General features: G+C 31.4%; 1 protein-coding gene across 8 annotated transcripts in view; it reads right to left on the bottom strand.

The window, feature by feature from the left end:
- The window catches only part of LOC148617136 (adenylate cyclase type 2-like), a 99,220-nt gene that overhangs the window by 50,965 nt on the left and 35,164 nt on the right, over positions 1-13,091 (bottom strand). For all 8 annotated transcript variants that reach the window (XM_088584464.1, XM_088584466.1, XM_088584465.1 and 5 more), the window contains exon 5: positions 6,028-6,177. In XM_088584464.1, the coding sequence (XP_088440590.1) occupies positions 6,028-6,177 (150 nt within the window). The remainder of the gene's footprint in view (positions 1-6,027; positions 6,178-13,091) is intronic.

Raw genomic sequence — 13,091 nt, forward strand, 5'->3', positions numbered from 1 at the left:
TTTATCACTAAGTAATACTCATATTTTCAATACAGCAAAAAAAAAATACATATGATTATATTCACTATAAAAAAAAAATAGAAAAAATATAAAACCATAAAAAAAAATAACACATCAACAGTTCACTTAGTTCCAATTTGAAAATTCCGGAACTTTAAATGAGAAAACAAATCAAGTGGACCCATACTGAAGTAGTTTTGAGTGATAAATACAATGTTAATCAAGTACTCCCATAATGAATCCACTGGTTACAAATGAAATCACATTACCAAACACAATTCAATATTCTCAAGAGCAGTATTTCAACATAGTCAGAAACTAGTTCTAAGTAGCCTGCTGGCATAATGAATTTGTCATAATTGATCTCAAATTCATGAGAGATTATTCTAATTACAGTAATGAAATATTCTGGCTCTAGGAGAAATCAAGTAATAATAAGATTTCAAAGTAAAATGTATGAAGTGTCTTGTGATAATTCTAAAAAAGAACTAATTATTTTAAACATCAAAACGGGTCAAATTTAATTTGATTCCAAGGGTCAAGAAACAAACACTGCACTAGGAGTAGATTTTCATTTAAAAGGCAAGAAACTTTTTTTTTTTTAGTATTTTTAATTATTGTTTTCAGACATAATGCTTAAAGAAAATCCTAGATTTGTACTGTAATAAAAGTAGTAGTTATGAACAAAAATGTAAGTATACATATAAATCAGTTTGATCTTCAGATATTCCGTTTGCTATGAAGGTATTTATATTCTAGAGTATTCAGATATCCTTGATTGTTTTCTTTGGAAAAATGATAAGTGAAATTGTGGTTTTTTATCTAGTTGATAAATCATTAAAAATGACATCATTTTAGGACTTGAAATCCTCCGACTTCGCACATTAGAAATAACTCTCCTGATGTCAGGCTTTGCTACTGATTGTTTTTGTTTTGTTTTGTTGTTGTTTTTTTTGTTTGTTTGTTTGTTTTTTGTCCAAATTTTTGTTTGTGCAGTTTTGAAACTTTTAGATTTGAAGATAGTCTCTATAGTTTCCAGACATTAAAGATGAAATCCAATTAATTTTTTTTATGTGTAAATATTGAAAAAAATACAGTTTTTAGTAAAATATTCAAATTGCTGTTGCTAAGAAACTCATTTTCTTTGACAACAGAAGGGATAATGAAGGAGAAAACTTTTAAATCATCAATAATAAGTTTTTTTTAGCTATGTAAAGTTAAAATTCCTAAAATTTAAAATATGAGGTAAATCACTCTGTGCATGATTGTAAAGCAGACTGGCACTTAAATTCATGGCTATGAACAAAAAGTTCTTCCACAAATCTGTAAACTAAATTTTTGTGAGCGATTTACTGGTCATGGAGTAGTTCTCAACAACAAGTAATTCTAGACCCCCTTTTTTCATCCTCTCCTGTGAAACAAGTTCTTGCCCAAAATTTAAGATAAAACATCAAACACACTGCTGAAAATGTACTTTCCAAAAATAGCTATCATACAACAATTTACACAAAGGAATACAATTTTGATGCACTGATTGACGAGAATTACTTATTTCTTCAAAATGGTGAGATCTACTTTCGGACCAGTAAATTCCTTAATTTTGCAAAGAGGCAAAAAATGTTAAAATAAATAGAAACGAATAGGCCTCTTCATCGTGACAGTACCTATCTAGAGTGAAAGACCCTTAATTGGATTATCATCCTAAATTTCAAAAAGATAAATAGCAGTAAATACATCCCTTCATTACAGTATTTTTAAGACAGTGGTAGACACAAAATTAGATAATCATACCGAACTGCAAAAATGAGAATCTGTGAAAAAAATTGATTAGCAGTAAATATAGATATAGGAGTGGTAATTAATCAAACTCTGAAAGTCCGAAAATTGATGCCTGGAAATTAAAAGCTGACACCCCATTGATAGAAATCTTTTTATATTGTTGTCTGCAGTTCAACAAGTTTAAAATGCCTAGAAACTCCAGATTATTTCCAGGTATCAATATAAGTCCCAAATTATTTGACAGAATTACATTAATTTGATGCTTGGAATACATCTGTTACCTTTTTTCGAAATTAATGCTTTAATGGAGGTTTAAAATTAAACCAGATCAATAAATTTATAAATTCCTTTTTTTATATAGTAAATTGATTTTAATTATTGTTTTTCTATATTGGTCCCATTTGACAGAAAAAAAACTTAATTTCAGCAAAAATCATCAGCTAAAAAAACAAGCACAAAAATATGACATGTTCTAGTGATGTTATGTCTCATTCACCTACATTTTGTCCCTCTGAATAATGCAATAAAATCCCTGTGCTTTTTTCTTCATGTAAAACACTTCATACACATTTTGCCTGATTCTTAGACAAAGAAGTACTTAAAATAGTCAAGTTCTTGATATTTGTTTATTTTCAAAGTATCCCTGTTTTAAACTTTACTCATTTGAATAAATGAATATTCATTATATGTAAAAGACTTACTTATGCTTTAGATTGAGTACAAGTCTTAGTAAGAATCAAGCTAATTGGAAAAATCTGAGAAAAAACCTGAAGTCTTCTCTATTTGAAATGACCACTATCTGATCGCTGCAAGACAAGGTAAACTTGGTAGAGAAATGTTTCAATACATGAAGGATAATAAGCAATAGTCAAAAGTAATTGTCAAAAAGGTTTGATTGATTGATTACTGGGGTTTAACGCCGGAGCAGCAATATTAAACCCCATAATCCTTTTTGACAATTCGTTTTTAATATTGTTTATTTTACAGAAAGTCTGTGTAACAAATGTCAATATCAAATTTATAAACTGAATCATCCTAAACAAATGCTAAGGGCCAAAAGTGTTGATTGACGGCATTAGGAAGTTGCATGTAAATACCAGCCAAAATGGCAACCAGAAATGAAAAAAAAAGTTAAAAAATTCTGTCAGAGCCATACATGTCAAATAATTAACTTCTGCACTGCACTAATTCATGTCAATGACATTCAAAATACTGGTGTGGGAAAGCATAAATATAGTACGAAAGGCAGTCTAAACTGAAAAAAAAAGGCATCATGTACACATTTACATAAGGATAATTATATGGGGGGGGGGGGAGGGGGGAGTCAGGTGTGAATCCAGATATTTTGCAGATTTCAAGAAATGAGGATCAATCTAAAGAACCTAAATTGCTCACCTGCCTTGATAAGCTACATCCAGTTTTTATGTTTTTTTCATGGATATAAATTTGTTCAGTAGACCCCAAGGAACAAGCATCTCAACTTCCATTAAAGTCTGTTCAGTAATTTAAAAGGAGGAGATTTTTTAATATAATAACATAGAAAATGGCAACAATAAAAATTGTCAAAAAAGGGCAATAACTCCAATATGGGTTAAAGGATTTTCACATACAGTTTTCTGCAACACAAGTATAAATAATGGGGATTCCTTCTTTTCAAATAATGAAGCGAGACCAAAAATAAAAATATATAAGCAAGTTGCAAATTAAGACATCAGTAAAAGCACAGTTAACAATGGTTATCTGGGAAAGGGCCAGAATTTAAAATTCTTTTCAGCGGGTGTTCTAGTACAGTAAACTTGAAACTTTTGCACCTTCTTTTTTCCACAGTTTCTGCCATCAATCCACTTGGGGAAAGTACTTGCAGTTTGTTCCTTAATCTTATTAATGTTCTCAAAAGACTGTATAAGACAGCTAGTTCTTACCACAAGAATTGTGCAAAATACAACTGCTACAAAAATGTCAGTCTACCCTGGACTTGACTTTTTATGAGCAACTGGGCAAGTGTTTCTAGAAAAGCAGAGGATGCTTACCCTATTGCTGTACCTGGTCTATGCTCCCAGTTTTTACTGGAGTCCGAGTTACTCATTTACTTTTGTTACTTTGTATGTATTATTTAGGTTATTTTATGCTCTTTGTTGTGTATGTCTGTTTTCCATGTCTGGTCTTCGTCCCTGGATTCCATTCTTTTGACTTCCATTATAATCTTGGTTGCCTTGATTACTCTTGCAGCAATTTATTCAGGTACAGACCAATGATTTCAAAACAAATAAGAAATTACAATTTGTAGCCATACATTGTCCATGTCACATGCATCCTTCATAGATTTACTCAATGAATAATTTCAATACTTAAAATGATTGAGCGATTCCAGTAAAATCATACAGCATCATATACATGTTTTATGACATCCAGATAAGACCATAACAAATTCTGTCCCACTGTGGCAGCTACAAGCCATGAAACAGTAAATACTTAATTTGCCATTATACTCATGCAGATATGACATTAATTTTTCATCGATGCTCATACAATACTTGAGTTTTAATTGTTTACGAGACTAATATGGTCCTTTTCCATGTATAAATTTTTTACATGCTATTCTCTAAACACAACTAATAAATCTCCCTTCCATTCATTATAACTAACTTTTATCTGAAATTGATTGGGAAATATTTTTACAGCCTAGAGCCACTAGAAAATGACGGAATTACAAATAGGCAATAACACCATTAATTAATTTTCCATTGTTTTTTTTTCTATGGTTCAAAGGTAGGAAACCTGTATTATGGACAGAGTTCTCATGACATGAATAAATTGTTGGACTTATCCTAATAATCTTTTGTTACCTTCTAATAATACAGTAAAAATGTCTGTGATTCTCAAGTGGGCAAATTGCTCAAGCATGAAGTACTACCAATAATTAAAATCCTGAAGTTAGTAATCGGTGAAATTGGAAGTGGCCTGCAGGGGATTGAATTAGCAGTGGTCCAATATCTGAGGCCCACAATTTCTTAACCAGGACCTTTTAAATTCCTTTTTTTCTTAATCTTGAATCTTCGATCTCTAATACTGAAATTTTATTTAGGACCTTTAATTTTCCTCAAGTGGACCTTTGATTTAAAATTCTTAAAAAGTCCTGAACCTTAATAACAGTTGATAGCTAACTTGAACCCTTTAGAATGTGTTTCTTACTCCCAATTTTTAGTTGATTCCAGGTTGGTCATTTATTTTTGTTTCTTTGTATACTTTTCTGGTTATTTCAAGTTCTTTGTTGAGATTTCTCTATCTAGTCGTTATTCTATGATTATATTCCTATGATTACTGTTCGATTCTGGATTTCCTTATTTTCAATGGATTCAATCATGACTTACAAACACAGAAGAGATAAATCATTTCATAAAACTGTACAGAACAATAATACAATATTTTCCCGATCAGACTTACAGACAATTAACCAACATCATTTTCAAACATCAGTCCATAGCTTGTCCACATTTAACAGGGATGGGAAAAACCAATCTTGGTAACACAGTATAATGTCAATCATGATATTTGAACACTTTGACCTATCACTTCCTATCCCATATTTCACAAGATAAGATTATATATTGCTATGTAATAATGAATAAAAAGCTTTGCCAAGCGCAGCATGATACGACGACAGTGTTCAACTCCTGAACGGTTGGGGCTAGTGTGGACACAATATTTGTTTTTGACACACTTAAGCATAAGGACTTACATTTATTTATGGTCACATCAAATGGTTGTGACACTATATTGCACAAAATTTTAAAACTGAATTAAAAATTTTCAAAATCAGACAAAAAATTTAAAAAGTTGATTTTTTCACATGTGGTCCCTTTGACCCATTATAATTTGAAAACCATAAGAGATATCTAAAATCTGATTTAAAAATACAGGCAGGGATTTTTAATGAGGAATCCAATAAAAGATTTTTTTAGAAATCACACCAAAAATAAAAAAGTTAATTTTTTTCTAGTGTGGCCCCTTTGACCCTTATAAATTTAAAACTGTAAGCGATATTTGAAATCTAATTGAAAAATGCAGGCATGAATTTTCATGCGGTATCCAATAAAATAAGAATTTTCCAAATCAGACTGACATTTTGTAATAATCCAGTTCTTCTTTTTTCTCCTTGCAAATAACCAAATAGCTGGTGATTCAATTCATTGTCTTCATATGAGAACAAAATACTTTCAAACAAATCATAAATGTTAATTTTCTAACCTGTTGTTTTTTCTCCCTTTCTAATTTTTTCATTGACTGTATAGAGTCTCTGGCCTCCAGGAATGTCCTTCTATGGGTGAGATCTGTCAGATACTTGTGGTACATGCCAATCATATTGGCACATATCAGAATCACAAGATTGGACATCAGCTGAAAAGTAATTTTGAAAAGGTTACAAGATGATTTTAAAAGTTCTAAAGGTGTTATAATGCAGTGTTTTGCATTTGTGCCAATTTGCATTACACTTACGCAAATTTTTTTCTTCTCATTCCCTGATTAATTTCTTTTTGTGACAGGTAAATTACAGTTAATTAAGGTTTTTTATCAAAATGTTTTATTTCCCTGTAAGAATCAGGCAGTCAGTGAAATATGGTATGAAAAGACCCATCATTTTCATACTGTAATTTGACTATTTGCACCATCAGAATCAAAGTTAACAGACAAGATTTTTCATATCGTGCTGGACCATTGAGTTACAATTTCATCGAAATGCACTCATTTTTCTAAGATTGTATTGAAAAATTTTTAAGCAAAGCCAATGATGCATAGATCAAATAATGGTCTTTTCGAACAGAGAAAGTATCCTTGAGTGATATTATATTGTCAGATAGAAGGGGTTTACACATGCATGATTCTGATTTTTCCCCATTTTGCCTGATTCTTACAAACACTTACACTTAATTTAATTATCAATATCAACATATATCTCTTCCTTTTGCTAGTTATGTGCATGTTGTTTTTATTATTGTTTTTCAAAACATGAATATAACTGTTAACATGGGGAGGTTGAAGGAGGATTTTGAACAGGATAAGTCAATTTCAAAAGCCTCTGTACACAACACAAAAATCTGTCTATGTTGCCACAATGAAATTTCCAATTAAATATGAACAGAAAAATAATAAGCATTATATTATGTTTAAAATCAATTTCACAGATACCATTTTTCACAATTTTCTGTCCTCTGCAAAAAAAAGTGAAAATTACTACATTGTAGAAATTAGTACAGATACAGTATTATATTTATATGTAATTATGTACTTTACCTGTAAATAAGTGCAAAGCAGTGAAATACTTAAATCGGTGCAAGTGAAAGAATGGAGATATATGAAATTGGTACAATGGTGGGTCTATCACTACCATTTTTGGTGAACCTAGACCATAGTACATACTTTCAGGTTTTGCTGAAGTCCTGGCAACATGTGCCACCATTAAACTTGAAAATATTTTAGTCTGAGATTATTTTTTAACTATTTGAGATATCATAAAATCAAAAGCATATGATTGGAGTATGACCATGATAATTATGAGCAGCTTTTAAAAAGTTTTGCAGCAGCTGCACCCATGCCTGGTTGCTTGTTTGCATTTCACATATTTGTGTTGTTTGTTCTCTATGTTTTGAGTCTCCTTTTCCTTGACCTTGTATATGTCCTTTGATTTTAGAGTTTGGTATATGACTATAACCATATAAAGTAACCTCATAAACAAATTTAATTTTAAAAATTAAACGAAAAAATATACTAATTGTACACTTTTTAAATACATGTACCTAAGAAAGATGCTTGCAAACGAGTTTAAGACCAACAAAATAATAGTCTTGTTTCCTGCTACCAGCAAGAAAAAATTAAATAGGGTTGGTAGGTATGAAAACTATTTTATTTTTCAAAAACATTTTACATTGAATTAATGGGGAAACTTCTAGATTTTAACAATGCTTGAGCCAAAATGGCTATCAAATGTTATTATAGGCACAAAAACTAGTGTAGGTAGGGTAGCAGGAAATAGATTTTTTGCCTAATACAAAATTTTGTAGATCAAGACTAGAATTCCAACAATCGAATCTCCAGTTTTTTTTTTTCATTCCAAGTAAATTAATTTCAGCACAAGGTTGCAATGCCCTACTAAAATACAGATAACCGATACTTGTTTTGAATTGATCGTATCTACCAAACAGGAAGTCCATGTTTGGCGGAAATTCAAAATTTATGTGACAGTATAAAATTTGTCATGTCAGAATTACATTAAATTTATTTTATCATATTGCAATATATGTTTTCCTTGAAAATGATGGAACAGGGGAAAAGCTAACAAAATGTCAAAGGAAACCTGTCAATATATCAATTTTTGCCGTTGCTAAATTTCCCGGAATCTGTCAAATGAACATATTCGCGGGTATCATTTTTTCGCAGTTTCAAAAACAAAAATAGCATTATATATTGTCAAAATTCAAAAACACTGGCACTATTTATCACTGTTTCCTGTCCATCACGAAAATAGCAAAAATTAGTATGTTTATAGTAAATTGATAGGCATAATAGATACAGAGTTATATCCCATCTTATGGTTTTGCTTCAAGTCAGCAAACAATTTGAATAACACTTAGCAAAGTTTGAATAAAATTACTTCAACGCTATTCAATTTACTGATTACACAAAATAGATACACTCTAAGCTTAAAAGATGTACAGAACGAGTCAAGCAACTACTAGACCCGCTTTCACCTTCCGTGACGCAGGAAAAAAAAAGCTCTATAAAGCTTGTGATTTCCGTAAATGTCTAAAGATAAAAGATTCAATAAAAATTAAATGATTGCCACATACAATGGTTATGTATTGTGTACTTTAAATGACCATGGACTTTTCATTCTGTTACAAATTTAATGCTGTTTTGCATCTATTTGAAACTAATAATATGAAACCAGGAATCATTTTCATAGTTTCTCAGAAGTCTGCAATAACATGGGATTGATATATATCAAATAGCACATGTTCTGTCTGCCATAATATGAGCATAAACCTGTTTTCAATCTGCCTAATTAGTTTAAATCTATATTGATTACTATTAACGGATATGCTAGCCACAGTGTAAAAAGACTCTTTATGCTGAACATCAATAAGTACAAAGCAATGGATAATACAATATTGTTCAACTTTGACACTTTTGTGACACTATTGATGCAATAAAGTAGGATTTTGAGTTACAGAATTAATTTACTCTCAACATGTCTTTCTGAATAAGAACTATATGTATATTAGATCATAGTGGTCCTTATGAATACTTCAGTAAGAAAAATTAATGGCAGTTCTACAAGGCCACTTCCTGCCAATTCAAACAGGTTAAATCTGACTGGTTTCCTATTGTCTGACTACTAATTCAGTTATTTGTCTGCAATATTGAAATCCAGAGATATTTATTGTGTTTATGTGATAAAAATGCTACAATTTCCATTGGAAACCCTGTTTAGTGGTGTTTTTTTTCTAACTTAAATGGTACAATTTCCAATAAATGCCATATTCAGAGATGTTTTTCCTATTTTATCTAATGTAAATTGTAAAAAAATGAAGATATTCAGGTCAGTCACTTTGTCTCCAACTTGTCTTTCGAGTTGGCCTTGTCTCCAAATTGACTATTGAGTTGGCTTTGTCTCTGAATTATCTACCGAGATGGCTTGTCTCTGAATTGTCAATTGAGTTGGCCTTGTTTCCAAGTTGTCTACTGTGTTAGCTTTGCCCCTGTACTGTCTATTGAGTTGGCCTTGTCTCCAAATTGTCTACTGAGTTGGCCTTGTCTCCAAATTGTCTATTGAGTTGGGCTTGTCTCCAAACAAATTGTCTATGTAGTTGGCCTTGTATCCAAACTGTCTATTGAGTTGGCCTTTCTCTGAATTGTCAATTAGTTGGCCTTGATATATTTAATCGTTTATAAAATGAAAAACAAAAATTCACATGTAAAAGAGAAAATGTATGAATGCAACACTGAACCAGATCTGTACTTTCTTCCATGGCGCCTATATCTTTTTAAAAATTTACATCATTAGACACATTTCTTGACAAGCTCTGCAGAAGCAGACATTTGTTATCCTCTTTTCCCCACCACTGAAGACAGGCCTTTTAAAATTCTCAGACGGTATTCAAATCTAACATCTATTGACAATCAGTTAATACCATATAAAATCATTCACTTTTCCTGACTTTGCAAGACAGTTGCCTTTTCTGAAAGGTTTTTTGTCCACAGCTTCTAGAGAGAGTTCAATTGTCAGACAATGCTCGGAGTTTGGTGTGCTGATTGCCATTTCAATATGACTCAGTTGTCATAGTATGATGTCAGAGCCTATGTTGCTTACAAACATCTTTTTAATTCATATCTGTTTTATAACAAGTAATACATGTAATGTAATAAAGCTAACTTCAGGGAATAGAGTTCAGTGCCCAGTTTCACAAAAAAATCTCAGATTGAGATTTTTTTCAATCTGTCCTCACCTCAAATTTTGACCAATCAGATCACTTGAAATAAAGATTAAAGGAAAAACTAAAGATTTGAGGAAATTCTCAACCTGAATTTTTTTACTGAAACCCAGGCCAGGTTTTGCCTTGATTGAATGACCATTACCTGATGAATTTCCTTAAATAGGTGGTCACTCCATCAAATAAAGACTTAACTTGATTCCATAAAGTTACCAATGTTACTTGCTGTAACAAGGAGATTAAAACTTTCCATGAACGATGAGAAGTCGATGGAAGACCAACTCTTTTCCTTTAAGGCCGAGAAACAAGAAAAAAATATGTTAAAGGTTACATTGGAAGAACATATAGGGAAAGTAGGTAGGTAAAATCATTATATTTTTATCTTATATGCTGTGAAAGTACTTTAATTCGTGGATACCGATTATTATGGATTTGGAAAGAAACACAAGTTCGGGGATTCTTGAATTCGTGGGTTTTGAGGTTTTTAGTATACACATCAATGAGATTCACTTTTTCATTGGGAACCTAATGTCATGGTTTAGCAAACCCATGAAAACCATGAAATTTGGTATCCCACAATCTGTATTAGACACAGTAGACACTTATGGGATGATTTCTTTTCTTTAATAGTGCTGAATTAAAAAAAGATAGTTCAGAGGCATTTTATAAAAATACTAATAAATGTGCTATGGCATTTGTTGTGATTCTGCCTTTCCTAATGTTAAGGTTCCCAAAATGACTTCATTACATTTCCTGAAGTTTTATGGAGAATGACATAAACTTCTGCCTAAGGGAACAGAAGCAAAACGGACAATGATCTTAGGTGGATACTTTGTAAAATTGCAGAAAATGACATGTTCTTATGAGCAGAGAAGTGGTATACTTAGACGATCCAAGCTTTGATATTCATTTGTACCTGAAGTTTTAGTAAATAGTCTTTTTATATAATTATCGTGTTTGCGGTATTGACTTTGTTTATGGAAAGAACTACCGCTTGGACATTCCTCTTTTCATAAAACTGATAGCAGCGGCCTTACCTATGTCATATGATTCGCAGTACAAGGTATGCATGCAGGTTTGAGCAGAGAAATAACTTTTTAAAACAGTGAAAAGTTTCTTTAATTTGTCTTGTGTAACAATTTATTTTGTATACACATTTTTTAAAGGAGGGGGAAGATTGACATTCATAATGAATGGTTCAAGTTATGAAATGAATCACCCTTTATTTAATGGATTAACATTATTTGAGGACTATGAAGACCAACACATTGCTTATCGAACTCTTGTTCAACAACCTGAAACTGTTTGTGATCTAATCAATGAAATCATGTGGCAGGAACTTTGTCAAGAGAAGTTTGATACACAAACACATACTGCAAATGACTGTTTTCATCAAAATAAACAGTCTAAAGAACTTTGAAATACAAAGACCATTGATAAGATTAAATGTTCACGGCGCAAATTACGAGGTCATATTAGACAGTCTTGTCCGAAGAAAAAGCTTAAGGTTTCGGTAGAAATGAAACCTATGGATTCTTTTCTACAGATTTCCCGAACTACATGTAAGAACAATGACCATGTGACTAGTGAAATGCAAAAAATCTACAAAACTAAATAAGTTTTTAGTGTGAAAAACCAGATACAAGGTAACATTCAGGAAATTTTACACCGAGTGGATAGACAGTTTGATGAGAAAAACTAGGAAGAAAACTGTTGCAGGTAATACAGGAAAATATATGCATGCAACTTATGGTGGAAAAATGAGATATACTTACGTACCTGGATATTATGATTTGTGATTTTGCAGTGTTTAGCCACATTTATACATGTAATATTTCAAGGATGAAATGTTTTAAAAACAGGGGCAGTGTTGTGACTCTGCTTTTCCTAATGTTAACGTTCCCTAAATGATGTTATTACGTTTCCTGAAGTTTTATGGAGAATAACATAAACTTCTGCCTAAGGGAACAGAAGCGAAACGGACAATGACCTTAGTGTGGATACTTTGTAAAATTGCAGAAAATGACATGTTCTTATGAGCAAAGAAGTGGTATACTTAGACGATCCAAGCTTTGATATTTATTTGTACCTGAAGTTTTAGTAAATAGTCTTTTTATATAGTTATCATATACGTAATAATGATTTTGCTTATGGAAAGAACTACCGCTCCGAGATTCCTCTTTTCATAACAGTATATATGCAGAAACAATAGGGAAGGTAAGGTAACCTTAAACAGACATTTTTTTTCTTGGCCTAAGAAAACATTTTTCCATGGCACCAGTAAGTAAATAGCTATTGCCTTGCAAAGGATAATTTTGGTTGGTTTGGTTAACATAATACATTATCTAATTTAAAAAGCTGACCTATAAAACAGGCAGACAGACAGACATGATCAATGAAATACATGGGCACATTACTATTCATAGAACATAATAATTAGAAAAGTCATATTACACTAATAAAATTTTGTAATTTTAAATAAGACTATAGGCATTAGCATTATTTTCTTGATGTTGGGCTTAAGAAGAAGAATATTCAATTCAAAAACCTATTTGAAAGATTATCAGACAACCCCCTGGTTGGTAATGATCAATTTAATCATAAACAAAATAAATATATCTATAGGATACATTCTGAAAGATCAAATTTGATCAAATTTTATTAGAAAATTTCCCATTACACTCCCCTAAATTTTTATTCAATCTTTAAATGACCTGTATCAAAGATGTCATTCAGTTACAGATTTAGAGTAATTTTGTCAGAGATTGCCATGAATTTTTTTCCTCATTAAGCATAAATAGTAATAAACATGTAAATATACTA

The sequence above is a fragment of the Perna viridis genome, chromosome 5 (assembly GCF_037379345.1).
Source record: "Perna viridis isolate PV_CMFRI_1.1 ecotype Kerala chromosome 5, ASM3737934v1, whole genome shotgun sequence".
Classification (NCBI taxonomy): Eukaryota; Metazoa; Mollusca; class Bivalvia; order Mytilida; family Mytilidae; genus Perna; species Perna viridis.